This window comes from Tenrec ecaudatus, chromosome 14, assembly GCF_050624435.1.
Source record: "Tenrec ecaudatus isolate mTenEca1 chromosome 14, mTenEca1.hap1, whole genome shotgun sequence".
In the NCBI taxonomy this organism is placed as follows: domain Eukaryota; kingdom Metazoa; phylum Chordata; class Mammalia; order Afrosoricida; family Tenrecidae; genus Tenrec; species Tenrec ecaudatus.
The window spans coordinates 86,435,395-86,450,855 of record NC_134543.1 but is presented as its reverse complement, the minus strand read 5'-3'; the positions used below and the strand labels follow the sequence as shown (position 1 = coordinate 86,450,855).

Genomic DNA, 15,461 nt, shown 5'->3' with positions numbered 1-15,461 from the left:
GGGTTCTGAAAACTGCCCCCTCCTAGCCTGAAGGCTAATTGTGAGGCCTCTCAATGGTTTTGTGGCTTGGCTTTCCTCCTCTTGCTGATGTGTTATGTTGCATTCTTGTGAACCTTATTTTTTAAGAGAACAGTGTATGGCTATGAAATTGCTTGCTACTCCAGAAAAATGCCGCAGAAACTCTTGTGATGTTAAATGCAGCTTACAAGAACAGACCTATGGGAAAAACTCAAGTGGACAAGTGGTTTTCTCATTTCAAGAAGAGTGAAATGTCAATTGAAGATGTCTGTCAACTTGCATTTGGAGTTTGTTCCACAGGGTCAGACTGTTAATCAAGCTTTCTACTTAGAGGTTCTGAAAAGATTGTGTAGCAGAGTGTGATTTAAAAAAAGACCTGGTTTATAGCAGACGAGGGGGAAACTGGTTTGCCATCACCACAATGTACCTCAAGCAGCCATCTCGGTGCACGGGTTTTGTGCAAAATACCGCACGCCTCTCTTGGCCCACACACCTTACTGACCTGAACTTCCTCTGAGTGACTTCTTTTTCTTTCTGAGAATGAGGACGGACATGAGAGGATAGCGATTTGATGACTTAGAAGAGGTGAAGAAAAAAAAGAGAGGTTCTGTCAGCCATCGAAAGAGATGAGTTTGAAAAATGTTTCCAAGAATGGAATCACAGATTTAACAAATGTATGAAGTGCAATGGAGAGTACTAGAAAGGTGATAAGGTGGTTTGGTTTTAAAAAAAATTAAATACATATCTTTTGGGGAAAGAAAACATTTTTCTTGTTTTCGTGTGTGTGTGTGTGTGTGTGTGTGTGTGTGTGTGTGTGTGTAGTGTGTGTCCGTACATTTGCCTAAATGAATCAAACTCTCTGTCATAAGGAAAGTTTCAGGCTGCCCCAGAAGCAAAGTCAATTGTCATTATCTATCTGTCTTTTCTCCACAGTCTGGGAGCCATGAATAAGTCAGAGGTATCTATTGTCACACACTTTGTCCTGCTAGGATTTCCTGGCCCTTGGGAAATGCAGATTCTTCTTTTCTGGATGATTTTGTCTATCTACATCTTGACTCTGACTGGGAATATGGCCATCATTGGTGCAGTGAGATGGGACCCACGACTCCATACTCCCATGTATGTGCTCCTGGCCAACTTCTCCTTCCTTGAGCTTTGTTATGTGACCTGCACAGTTCCCAAGATGCTGGCTAACTTTCTTTCCAAAACCAAGACCATTTCGTTCTCTGGCTGCTTCACTCAATTTTATTTCTTCTTTGCCCTGGGAACAACTGAATGCTTCTTCCTTTGTATCATGGCTTTTGACCGGTACCTGGCCATCTGCTACCCACTGCATTACCCCTCCATCATGACTGTGAGGTTCTGTGGCATTCTGGTGTCTCTTTGTTGGCTCATTGGTTTCCTTGGACATTTAATTCCCATTTCAATCATTTCTCAACTACCTCTCTGTGGTCCTAACATCATTGATCATTTCCTATGTGATATGAACCCATTGATAGCTCTGTCCTGTGTCCCTGGACCCATCATAGAGCATGTATTTCACTTTGTGTGCACTCTGTTTATCATTGTCACACTTTTCTACATCCTTGGATCCTATGCCTTAGTGCTCAGATCTGTACTTCAAGTTCCTTCTTCAGGGGGTCGGCGAAAGGCCTTCTCTACCTGTGGATCCCACCTGGTGGTGGTGTCCCTGTTCTAGGGAACCATAATAGTGATGTATGTGTCTCCCACTTCTGGCAATTCAGTTGCTGTACAAAAGATCATCACACTGATATACTCTGTAGTTACACCTGCTTTAAACCCCATCATCTACAGCCTCCGAAACAAGGACATGAAATCTGCTCTCCATCATATAATTTGTGGGATGAGAATGATCCAAGGCTTATAAGTAGACTTTGTATAACCCAATGAATCTATAACTCTAAGTGGGAAAACAATTCTCTTTCTGCAATTCAAGTCAATTTTGCATTATTGACAACCATCACAGAAATTTAGTCCAAAACAAAATTTATCATATATTGATCACATGTTGATGCCCTTTTAGTTACAAAATCATGTTTCCATGGGGAAAAATACTAGTTACAAAAAAGCATTAAAAATAACTCTTTATAATCTTAATATTTACTTTCAGAAAGATTAAAACAACATGAAATATTGAAAAGAGAAATTAATAAAATTAATTATTTTCATACATAGTTTTCTATCACTTTTTTTTTTAGGAACGTAAAAATCTGCCTATTGTCTTATATTGCGGGCTGAAACTCCATATATCAATATTAAACATGTTGTAAGATTATGAATTGGTGTCACCAAACTTGTGATAGTTACATGATCTTGTGTCAACTTGAAGGTATAAGAGTGAAGGGGTGGGCTATGATAGTTGGGTTTCTTCTGCCAACGTGGCTCCTGAAGGAACATGTGAGCAGAGTTTAGCCTGTGAATCAGGGTGAAGCTTCACTGGACATCTACTGAGATTAGTGGCCCTTTGAGACCAGACTCTTCCTCTTTCTCCCTTTAAGCAGGCTGTACTCGCTCTGCCTTCACCTTCATGTTGACACTACCTGGAGACCTATGAGAGCCCTGAGGATGCTTCCACCACCACTGTACCCACATGACTTTGCACCCACTGGCCTGTGATCTTCCTGCATTTCCCATCATTGCATGTGTTGCATGAGTGTAAACAGGGACGTATGGACTGGTATTAGACTTATGTGCTAATATTGGATTTATGAACTTGATATTGACTGGGCTGCAATGTTTTCTTAATATACAATTACTCTTTCATATAGATCTCTCATACTTATATGAATGTCTCTGAATTTGTTTCTATAGTCAACCCATTGGAAGACAAAAGTCTTAGCTTCTCATCCCCCTCAGCAAGAATATTTTTGGTGAGATTTGTTAGTTATATGATGTCCCTAAGAAATGTGAATGGTGCACATACACACACACTTGACCTTGTTCCCTGGAGTTTGCGGGATGCTGTAACTTCCCTGTTTTCTATTTAAGGAGGAGAAATAAGTGGAAAGCCTAGTGTGGAGCTGGCAGTGAGAGCACAGCAGGAAGAGATGGGCTACAGAGGAAACAACTGCAGTCTGTCGAGAATAGAGCAAAAATACAGTCTAAGTTCACTCCATCATAGGTGATCCATTTGAGCCATCTTAAAAGAGATTTCATCAAAAAATACTATCAGAAGTACAGCAACCCCAAAAGAAAGTCTTTGTGAAGTGGGTCCCTGGACTGGAATGAGAGCGAATCATAAGAAGCCAGCAGGGAAAGCAATGTTCACCTCAGGGAATTGCAGTTGGGGCATTTCTATCTCGCTAGCAATCTACACACACACACACACACACACACACACACAGACGCACACACACACCGTACTATGTGAAAGAAAACTCAAAGTGCACCTTAGAATTTTGCCCCCGCAGTACATGACTGGATAGTCCAGGGAAGAACATTTCAGGCCTCGTTTTCTGAGTGGCAACAATTGGAACAGCAAATGAAAGAAGCAAATCAACCCTGAATCAGACCTACTAACAAGTTTCATTTTGATAAAAAATTACCATTTGGGATTTAGGCTGTACTAGAATTTCCAATATATGAATAAGGAGATTACATATTAATAATAAGACACCAGAAAAGCTATCGTATATTCTAAAAGTAAAAACAAATAGGAGATCAAAAAATGTTTGGCATGATCAGTACAATGAATTCCTTTGTTTTTGCACGCTACCAACACCAAATCACCCAACAATGCAGTTGCAAGTGAAAGTATTTAAACATTGCTATAACTTAAGAGTTGAGCCCTGGTGGCGTCATCGATTACGTGTTGGGCTGCTAAATTTGGGGTTAGGAGTTCAAGCCACTAACCCTTTCTTGAGGGAAAGATGATGGTTTCTATTCCAGTAAAGAGTTAACAGTCTCAGAACCCACAGCAGCAGTTCTAATGTCCTATACGTCCCCATGAGTCAATTTTAACTCATGGGAGAGTGTTTAGATTTTTATTACCCAAGTGAGGATGAAAACCCTTACCTGGAATACCTAGTGCTGCCTCGTGGAGTTCCCCAGGCAACAGGAGAAGACGCTCCCCAATAGACGGTTGCTATTGCTGATGCGTCTGCAGTTAGGTGCTATGTAGTCAATACGGACTCCATTAGACAGAGACAAACTGCCCTGGAGAGGTTCATACACTGTAACATCTGCAGGAGCAGATAACCAACTCATCTTCTTCAAAGTTATTAGGTAGGTTCAAATTGCCAACTTTTCAAATAGTTGCTGAACATTTAACTACTGCATCACTGATACATCTAACTATGAGGAAAGGAGGTCTGAAATACAGCTTCAGAAGATAGTCGAAGTAACCTTGAACGATGACCATATTTTTTGCCTGAAGTCAGTCTTCATGCCTGAGTCATTCAATGGAACTCGCGGGTTAATAGAAGCACAGGAAATGTTTTGTATATAATTCAATAACTACCATATGTCCTACTATTGTAACTTTTAACTTTGTAACTTCTAACTATGTAACTTCTCCTGCCAAACACCTATTTTTTAATTAAGATCCAACTCAGGAATCACTTCTATCAGAAAGCCTTCCTAAAACCTGAGGCGGGACTTGTGTTTCTCTTCATGCATAAGACTACGCCAAGTGCATATTCCAATCATTGTGCATATAGACTCTTAGAGATGAGTCTATGTCCACATCTCTTCCCCTAGTTTATGAGCCCTTGATCCCTTCCTTTTTTCCAACTGTCTAGCATAATGTCTGACTTGCAGTAAGAACAAGGAAAAGAAGCATTTGTAACATTGGATGAATGGGCTAGGTCTTTAATCCTGGAGCCCTGGTCGTGGCATACTGGTTACACTTTTAGGTGCTGTCCAAAAGTTGAGTGGTTTGAAGCCACCAGCCTCTCTGAGGAGAAGGATGGTGCTTTCTACTACTATAAACAGTTACAGTCTCAGAAACACACAGTTCTACCTGTGAGCTCCCAAGGTTTCCTGTGAGGAAATAGTAGTTCTACCGTGCCCTATAGGGTCACTAAGAGTCGCATTCAACACGATGGCAGTAAGTGTGGGTTAGGGCTTGGAAATTATATATATTTTAGAAGATGTTAAGTGATTATTTATTTTAAATATTAAAGGAACGTACCTATTTTCAAACCCGCATTTTGATATGTATCCTATCATACCTATTTTCAAACCTGAATTTTGATATGTATCTTACCACAAAAGGAGTACATGCTTTGTATGATTTCATATATATATATATATATATATATATATATATATATATATATATATATTCCCAACCAATAGTAGGGGTGTTAACAAAATCAGGGACAAGGGAACACAAGTGATCCAAATCGGTGGAGAGGAGGGTGTAGGAGGCCTAGTAGAGCATGATCAAGAGTAATGTAACCAAGAGGAATTACTGAAACCCAAATGAAGACTGAGCATGATAGTGGCACAAGAGCAAAGTCAAAGGAAATAGAGAAAACAGCTAGGAGGCAAAGGGAATTTATAGAGGTCTAAATAAAGGCATGTACATAGGCAAATTTATTTATATATGAGAATGGTGAAATAGGTCTATATGTATATATTTATAGGTTTAATATTAAGGTAGCACAAGGACATTAGGCCTCCACACTCAAGTTTTCCCTAAATGAAAGAATACGTTCTTCTATTAATTTGGCATTCTATGATGCTCACCTTCCCAATACAAGCGCTGAAGACAAAGCGGGTAAATAAGCAAATGTGGTGCAGAAAGCTGATGGTGCCCAGATTTCAAAAGTTATAGTGTCTGGAGTCTTAAAGGCTTGAAGGTAAACAAGTGACCATCTAGCTCAGAAGCAACAAAGCCCACGTGGAAGAAGCTCACCAGCCTGTGTGATCACAAGGTGCCAAAGTGATCAGTTATCAGGCATCAAAGAACAAAAAATCATATCATTGGGTGCTCATCTCACTGATACCAACACTGAAGACAAAGGAGTGCATAAGGAAATGTGGCAAAGAAAGCTTATGATGCCCAGCTATAAAAATATATAGCATCTGAGATCTTAAAGGCTTGAAGACAAACAAGAGGCCATATAGCTCAGAGTCAGCAAAACTCACGTAGAAGAAACATACCAGCCTGAACAATCACGAGGTGTCACAGGGATCGGGTATGAGGCGTCACCAGAACAAAAAATCATATCATTGTGAATGAGGTAGGAAGTGCGGAGTGGAGACGCAAAGCCCATTTTTATGCCTCTGGACATCCCCTAACAGAAGGGTATCAGGGAAGACATGAACCAGTCAGGGTGCGATGTAGCAACAATGAAACAGACAACTTTCCTCTAGTTCCTAAATGCTCCTTCCTCCAACACTATCGTGATTCCAATTCTAATTTACAAACCTGGCTAGACCAGAGGATGTACACTGGTACAAATAGGAAGTGAAAGCACATGGAATCCAGGTCGGAGGATCCTTTCAGGACCAGTGGTATGAGTGGCAATAGTAGGAGGGTGGAGGGAAGGTGGGTTGGAAAGGGGGAACCAATTACAAGGATCTACATATAACCTCCTCCCTGGGGGATGGACAACACAAAAGTTGGTGAAGGGAGACATTGGACAGGGCAAGATATGACAAAATAACAATTTATAAATTATGAAGGGTTCATGAGGGAGGGGGGGGAAACTGAGGAGCTGATGCCAGGGAGATTAAATATTTTGAGAATGATGAGGACAATGAATGTACAAATGTGCTTTACACAATAGAAGTATGTAAGGATTGTGATAAGAGTTGTATGAGCACATAATAAAACAATATTTAAAAAAAGAATTAAGGTTGCAGATGGACATAGGGCCTTGACTCAAGTACTTCCTCAACACAAGAGCAATTTGTTCTGACAATCCGTCATTCCATGATGCTTACCTTCCCGACAAAATCGCTGAAGCCAAAATCAGTGCAAAAGCAAATGTGCTGAATAAAACTGATGGTGCCCAGCTATCAAAAGAAATAGCATCTGGGATCTTAAAGGCTTGAAGATAAACAAGCAGCCATTTAGCTGAGAAGAAACAAACACCACATGGAAGAAGCACACCAGCCTATCTGATCATGAGGGGTCAATGGGATCAGATGTCAGGTATCTAAGACCCAGAAAAAAATCATACCCATTGTGAATGGGGGCAGGGGGAAGTGAGGGGAATGGAGACACAAAACCCATCTCTAGACAATTGGATATCCCCTCAAAGAGGGGTCACAGGGAAGAGATGAGCCGGTAAGGGCACAATACAGCACCAATGAAACACACAACTTTCCTCTAATTCTTTGGTGCCTTCCTTCACCCCACTATCACAACCTCAATTCTACCTTACAAATTGGATTAGACCAGAGCATGTACAGTGCTACAGATAAAAGCCCACAACACAGGGAATCCAGGATAGATAAGCCCCTCAGGAACAAAAATGAGAGTAGGGATACTAGAGGATTAGGGTCGGGTGAGGGGAGAAAGGGGAGAAAGAGGGAATCCATCACAAGGATCAAACTATATCCCCTACCACAGGGTAGAACAATGGAGAAGTGGTTGAGGGGTGACAGAAGACAAGGTAAGATATAAAAATAATAATCTAAAACTCATCAAGGGTTCATGAGGGAGGGCAGGAGGAGGAACGAGTGAGTGGGAAGAAATAGGGAGCTGATATCAGGGCTCAAGTGGGAAGAGAATGCTTTGAAAATGATGATGGCAGCAAATGTGCAAATGTGGTTTACACAGTGGATGAATATATGGATTGGGATAAGAGATGTAAGAGTCCCCAATAAAAGAATTTTTTTTTAAGAATATGAACCAAAAAGCTCACTCACTGTCATCAAGTCTATGCAGACTCATAATGACACCCTGTGGGTTTCTGAGTCTGTAAGAATTAGTGGTATTAGAAAGCGCAGTCTTTCTCCCACAGAGCTGCTGGTGGTTTTGAACTATTGACCATGAAAACTGCAGCCGAACACGTAACTACTACAAAAAAAGCTCACAGAGAGAAACAAAATGAAATTACTTAAATGGTTCACCATAAGACAAAGGGAATAAAGAACAAATAGGACAAATTAAAAAGAGAGAGGCTATCAATAACTAGAGTCTCACAGCAAAATTAAAGATGTTAATTGTGTGAAGACCCTTCCTCAGAAAACATAAACACTGTTCATTTTTTCAGCATTCTCTACATTCCCAGTGGAAAAGAACTTTCCTGGAAACAAAAACAGCTCTGTACATCCACACAGACATCTCCCATTGCCTATTAAAGGCATTCTTCCTGCCATCACACAAGGGGTCAATTTACCCTGAAGGAGATGCTGACTATGGCTGGAAGAAAGGGTGCTACCCAGGGACTCTTGAGGGAGTCACAAACCAGCCCAAAGGGACACAGAGAGTTTCACTACAATGTCTAAAGTGCAGCGTTAATTGTACCCCTTGAGAGCCTCAACAGCACTCTCTTCCTCTTCCATCACCTGCATTGCCCACCCCTTTCTAAATTGCCTCATGAACTCATACCCCAGTATTTCCATCAACACCAGAGCAAAAGTAACTAAGCGATAAAAATCTCATCTGGTGGACTCTCTCTGCTGGGACACACAAGAGCAAGGTCTGGGTGCCTTCAGGTGACTGAGGTCTGAGTTGTAGCAATTACGGCCCACAGCTCACCCACTGCTTGCAGGACTGTGTTTCTTCCCATTGCCCATCACTACTGCCCAACAGAAGGGCCCTCTTGTTATGACATTTTCTTTTGAGCGCCTCTGGAAGGGAGGAAGGAGGGGTTCAGTGTTTAGTTTGTGCATCCTGAGGTTTGGAATATCATCCAAGTGCACACCTTTATTCAGGAGAGCTCTCAAGGCTGAGATTCCTGGATTTGGATTCCAACAGAGGCATCAATGAGGGCATCCAGGCAGTGTTCTTCCCAGCTCTGTTCACATTTAGTCCTATCATGATGGGTAAGTAGCTTTCTACCTTTTCTTCCCAGGATTTCTCCGAAGACCTCCACACATGGAATCCTCTTTTACTATTAGTATGGATGTGGACTTTGTATATTTATATGTGATTTCACCCACAGTAAACTATCTCCAGTAACATAATAATAAAGCATGTTGTAATAACCTGCTGGCTGAGGATCCAATTGCTCAAATATTCCTCAATTCCCTTAAACTTTCGTGACTCATCGCTTACAAGGAAATGACCTCATTACTCAGAAAATTGATAACTTTTATAATTTGGTTTTAGAAGCCCATTCAGTTGGACACATAACTGACATTTTACAATCTCTCCAGTTAAGCACTCTCTTCCCAGTTACTCGTGTGTGTGTGTGTGTGTGTGTGTGTGTGTGATTTTTTAAAATTATTCATTAGGTTGGGGATGTTTAATTTTATTTATTATTTTTTGTTTTTTAACATTTTATTAGGAGCTCATACAACTCTTATCACAATCCATACATATACATACATCAATTGTATAAAGCACATCTGTACATTCTTTGCCTTAATCATTTTCAAAGAATTGCTCTCCATTCTAAGCCCTTTGCCTCAGGTCCTCTTTTTTCTTCTCCCTCCCCACTCACTCCTCCCTCATCAGCCCTTGATAATTTATAAATTATGACTTTGTCATATCTTGCCCTATCTGGCATCTCCCTTCACCCACTTTTCTGTTGTCCATCCCCCAGGGAGGAGGCCATATGTAGATCCTTGTAATCGGTTCCCCCTTTCCAACCCACTTACCCTCTACTCTCCCAGTATCGCCTCTCACACCCCTGGTCCTGAAGGTATCATCCACCCTGGATTCCCTGTGCCTCCAGCTCCTACATGCACCAGTGTACATTCTCTGCTCTATGCAGACTTGCAAGGTAGAATTGGGATCATGGTAGGGCGGGGGGAGGGGGGAGAGGAAGCATTTAGGAACTGGAGGAAAGCTGTATGCTTCATAAATGCTACGCTGCACCCTGACTGACTCATCTCCTCCCCTATACCCTTCTGTGAGGGGATCTCCAGTGGCCAAGGAGGTTATATTTTATATAATCAACTCTATATCCAACAGTTCAAACCACTCAGCAACACCCACATTAACCCTATATTCTATCCCACTATCCCCCTCCTCCATTCTCCCTTTCACTAAACTCATTACTGTCAACTGTCCAGTCCATCGCTTCATGTGGCCCCCCTGGCCTCCCTTCCCTTGGGAACCTCCAAAGTATGTTCCCTTTGGTAAGTCTTTGTCTGGGTTTTTATCTCATACAATATTTGTCCTCTTGTGATTGGCTAATTTCACTCAATATAATGATCTTCAGGTCTATCCAAGTCATGTGACGGTTTTATCATTAGTTTTCAAAATAATATACCGTTGTGTGTATAAACCAAAGTTTCTTCATCCATTTTTCTACTAATAGACATTTGAACTGTTTTCAACTTGTTGCTATTGTGAAATGTTGTCATTAATATTAAAGTGTATTTCATAAGGGTATATACCCAGCAGAACTATTGCTGGGTCATATAGCATTCCTACTCCCAGTTGTTTTAAGTAACACCATATACTCCCCACAATGGTCGTATATATTTACATGCTCACCAGCAGTGCATGAGGATTTCAATCTCTCTACACCCTCTCTGGCATATGTTGTTTTCTTTTTGGTTTGTTTTTCATTGAACTGGCCTCGTCTGTGTAAGCTGATAGCTCATCATTGCTTTTGATTTGCATCTCCTGGATAGCTAATGAGAGTGAGCATTTTTCAAATGTGTGTTAGGATTTGGATGTCAGTTTCGGTGAACTGTCTGTTCGTGTCCTTTGCCCAGTTTTTAAACTGTTATTCATTGCTCTTCTTATTGAGGTCTGTATATTTTAGAGTTTAGCCCCTTGTCCATTGTCATAGCCGAAGACATTTTTCCCAGTCCCTGCTTCTCCTTTTACTCTTTTAAAGGTGTTAACTCTTATGTATGCCCCAGATAATGTACTCCCTGTCCTTTAATCATGTACCTTCTGCATATTGGATTTCAAACACTAGTGTGGTTTCCTAAGGAGCCGTGGTGGTGTAGTGGTTATGCATTGGGCTGTGTGATAAGCATGGTCTCAAGGTTGCAGTTCAAAACCAACAGAAAGCTGAGCTTTCTATTCCTGTAAACAGTCTCAGAAAGCCACGGGAGTGGTGGGGGATGCTATGTATCACCATTGACTCAATGGCAGGGAGAGAGACAGAAGGTGATTTCATATATTCTTCCCATTATAAAATCAAGCTGTATGATCTGAGGGTCAGAATATTCAAGGTTAGCAAAATAAATATAGAGTAAGCTAGAGAGCTGCTTATAGCTCTTAACAAAATCTACTAAATTTACTTACATTTATTGTTTCACAATTAGGTTTTTAAGTGATTTTTAAACTAAGTTATTGTGCTAAACATTAGTACTCCAGCTACCTTGGAATCTTGGTGTGTAGTAGACTTCATTTCTCAATACCTTGTTATCTGACATTTCATATTTAGCTGAATCAATACATTTTTAACAATCAAATTCATTTTCAAGTATAAATGTATCGAGTTCATTATGGCTATTGAACTGACAAGGTATAACCATATTGTTTTAACATGGAAAGACGACTAAAATGTATTTTTCTAAAGTTATAAAACAGTGTATTTTGAAAATCTCATTTTCTTTTTCTTTTTTAAGACAAGAGAGGCACATTACTCCAAAAAGGTAAAACAGCTTTTTCCTCTGGGAAGTGAAGTTACTTTGCCTTTCTTTTGTTGCCTTTCTGTTCTAGCAAAGTGGCCCTGGTGACATATATTACATGTTAGGCTGCTAGGCGTAAGGTCAGCAATTCAAAACTACCAGCCACTCAGTCGGGAAAAGATGTGAGTTTCAAAAACCTAAGGAAACAATTCTTCCCAGGAATCAGAATCAACACAATGGCTATTAGTTTGGTTTTGAATTTTATATTTTTATCTTTTTAAGAGGGTTTCCTACTTTAGAAAAATACACTTTAAGTACTATGCTGCTGTAAACTAAAATAACAATTCACATGCATATAAGATTATCTGAAATTTTATACTAAAGAACTTAGAAAACATCTTTGCATTTGGATAAGCTTCATTGAATTTTTTACTTTGTGATATACATTTTACCTCTTGGTATCATCAAAATGAAAGAAAAGATGTTCAACAAGAATGATCTATGCTATAGAGAAACCTTTAGACATATACTATGCTTATTTGTTTGAGCTTTGATCAATGAGCTTTCTGGACTTATTAAAACTCAGTTACCTTGCAGATGGAATTACAGTCAGAAACGTGGAAAGGCATCATGTGCAATATCTGGACAGCAAAAGTATGATTGTTTGTAAGTAGCCCACCTATATATTTTTAAGAGAATTATTCATTTTCATGTGATTTCTGGTAGATTTATTTAAAACACTGTATTTGTTTAGGGGAGCAGTACTCTGGTGTTAGATTTCAGGAGTTTAAAATTAAAGTTTAAAGTAAAGTAAATTCAAGATCTGTTTTGAGGTAACTATTAACTGTCACTCTCTAGAAAAAAGTACTATTATATTTCCTTTTGGTCTCTATGTTGTGACTTACAGTTTACTAAAATGTCACAAAAATATTCTGATATAAAACAACTCAGATCAATGGATTTTCGCAGCTGTAAATTACCTGAGAAGTGTGTAAAGTATTTTCAACTTGGTGAAAAACATCAAAAGAGTGTAATCACTCCACTACTAATTCTTGGTTTAAAAGTCATGTAGACTATTAAGGTAGCAGATGGACATTGGGCCTCCCCTCAAGTATTCCCTCAATGCAAGAACACTATGTTCTATTAAACTGGCATTCCATGATACTCACCTTTCTGACATGATCACTGTAAACAAAGCAGGTGCATAAGCAAATGTGGTGAAGAAAGCTGATGGTGCCTGCTATCAAAAGATATAGCGTCTGGGGTCTTAAAGGCTTGAAAATAAACAAGTGGCCATCTAGCTGAGAAGCAACAAAGTCCACATGGAAGAAGCACACCAGCCTAGGTGATCAAGAGGTGTCCAGGGAATCAGGTATTAGGCATCACTGAACAATAAAATCATATCATTATGAATGAGGGGTAGTGCAGAGTGGGGACCCAAAGCCTATCTGACCATCGCCTTACAAAAGGGTCACAGAGAGGAGACGAGCCAGTCAGGGTGCAGTGTAGCAACAATGAAACATACAACTTTCGTGTAGTTCTTAAATGCTTACTCCCCTCCCCCCTCACTATCATGTTCCCAATTCTACCTTATAAATCACACTAGACCAGAGGATGTACACTGGTACAGATAGGAACTGGAAACACACGGAATCCCGGATAGATGAACCCCTCTGGACCAGTGGTGAGAGTGGCAATGCTGGAAGGGCAGAGGAAATGTGGGGTAGAAAGCAGGAACCGACCACAAGCATCTATATATAACCCCCTCCATGAGGGACAAATAAAAGAAAAGTGGGTGAAGAAAGATGTTGGTCAATGTAAGACATGACCAAATAATAATAATTTATAAATTATCAAGGGTTCATGAGGGAGGGGGAGGGGCAGGAGGAAGAAAAATGAAGAGCTGATATAAAGGGCTCAAGTAGAAAGCAAATGTTTTGAGAATGATGATGGCAACAAACACACAAATGTGCTTGATACAATGAATGGATGGATGGATTGTGATGAGAGTTTGTACGAGCCCCTAATGAAATGGGTTTTTTTAAATAATTTAGACTATGAGCTGTTCTATCAAAATAAATAACTATGGAGGGTAAAAAAGGAATGCAAACTCATAGTTACCTTGTTGCCTTTCACGGACGTGAGAGAGGGTGATTATTTCTGGGTTTTGAAATGTTTAAAGAGAAAGATTTTAAAACTAAATCATTAATAAAGAATATTTATAAAACATAAAGATTCTGTTGCTATGAACTCAATTTTATTGAAATTTATAACCAGTGGAAGCATTAAATGGTGATCATTAGGAATTGAGTCAATGAATAGATTGCGAAATGGCTAACATGTGTGTCATGCATAGGTTTTCTTTTTTTTTTTAGACAAAATGAACTTTACTTTTTTTTGTTTTAAACGTTTTATTAGGGACTCATACAACTCTTATCACAGTCCATACATATACATACATCAATTGTATAAAGCACATCTGTACATTCTTTGCCCTAATCATTTTCTTTTCTTTCTTTCTTTTTTTTTCCTTTTCTTATGCATAGGTTTTCTATAGCTTTCTTGGGTAACAAAACAACTTGTGTAACGGTGTCCTCCGTTTTGTCTACAGCCCTGGGATTCATGAACAGTTCAGTGACAAGCACCGTAACTGAGTTTGTCCTCCTAGGCTTACCTGGTGGCCAAGACATGCAAATCTTCTTCTTCTCCCTGTTCCTCGGAATCTATGTGTTCACCATCACAGGAAACGGTGCCATTGTATGTGCTGTGAGGTGGGACCAACGACTCCACACCCCGATGTATATGCTCCTAGGGAACTTTGCTTTCCTGGAAATCTGGTACACCACTTCCACGGTGCCCAGCATGCTGGCTAATTCCCTCTCAGAGACAAAAACCATCTCCTTTGTTGGCTGTTTCCTTCAGTTCTATTTCTTCACTTCCCTTGCTGCAACTGAAACGTATTTTCTCTGCATCATGGCATATGATCGATACCTTGCCATCTGCCACCCACTACACTACCCTGCCATTATGACCCTACAGTTCTGCTATATTTTGATGTCCCTTTGCTGGGTATTTGGGTTTCTTACTTACTCGGTCTCCATGGTGCAACTCTCCCAATTGGATTTCTGTGGGCCCAACATCATTGATCACTTTTTGTGTGACATGGACCCACTGATGGCTCTGTCCTGTGCTCCATCTCCTGTCACGGAGATTGTGTTCTATATCCTGAGCTCCCTCATTATCATCCTCACTCTGCTGTATATCCTTGGCTCCTATACCCTTTTACTGATAGCTGTATTCAAAGTCCCTTCAGCAGCTGGCCGAAGAAAGGCCTTTTCCACCTGTGGATCGCATCTGACAGTGGTGTGTTTATTCTATGGGGCCCTCTCGGTAATGTATATAAGCCCCACATTTGATATCCCAGCTGAAATTCAGAAGATTATAACTTTGTTCTATTCTGTGATCACTCCCTTCTTAAACCCTCTGATTTACAGCTTACGAAACAAGGAGATGAAGGCTGCACTGAAGAAACTCTTGAGGTTAGAACGAGCATAATCTACCAGACGCCAAGCAAACCACTGTCCACCCAGAGGAGATCATGTAAGAGAGACATTACTCCCAATTGCCACTGTAAAATATTTGTCCCCTCAGTGGAGTCCCTCACTAATTTATTCCTCAACTAACCAAGAAGAGCTCTGTCATAAATGACTTACATAGAAAACAATGTTTTCAATATGCACCAAGCCAGTAGATCTAATGCA

General features: G+C 40.2%; 1 protein-coding gene and 1 pseudogene across 1 annotated transcript; both read left to right on the top strand.

Annotated features, from left to right (window-relative positions):
• Nucleotides 1–928: 928 nt before the first annotated feature.
• LOC142426119 (olfactory receptor 11H7-like) lies at nt 929–1,906 on the top strand (annotated as a pseudogene).
• Nucleotides 1,907–14,271: 12,365 nt separating this feature from the next.
• Nucleotides 14,272–15,255, top strand: LOC142425490 (olfactory receptor 11H4-like). Its single transcript, XM_075530743.1, has one exon. It carries the CDS (start codon nt 14,323–14,325, stop codon nt 15,253–15,255), a length of 933 nt encoding a protein of 310 aa, XP_075386858.1. The 5' UTR covers nt 14,272–14,322.
• Nucleotides 15,256–15,461: the final 206 nt, after the last annotated feature.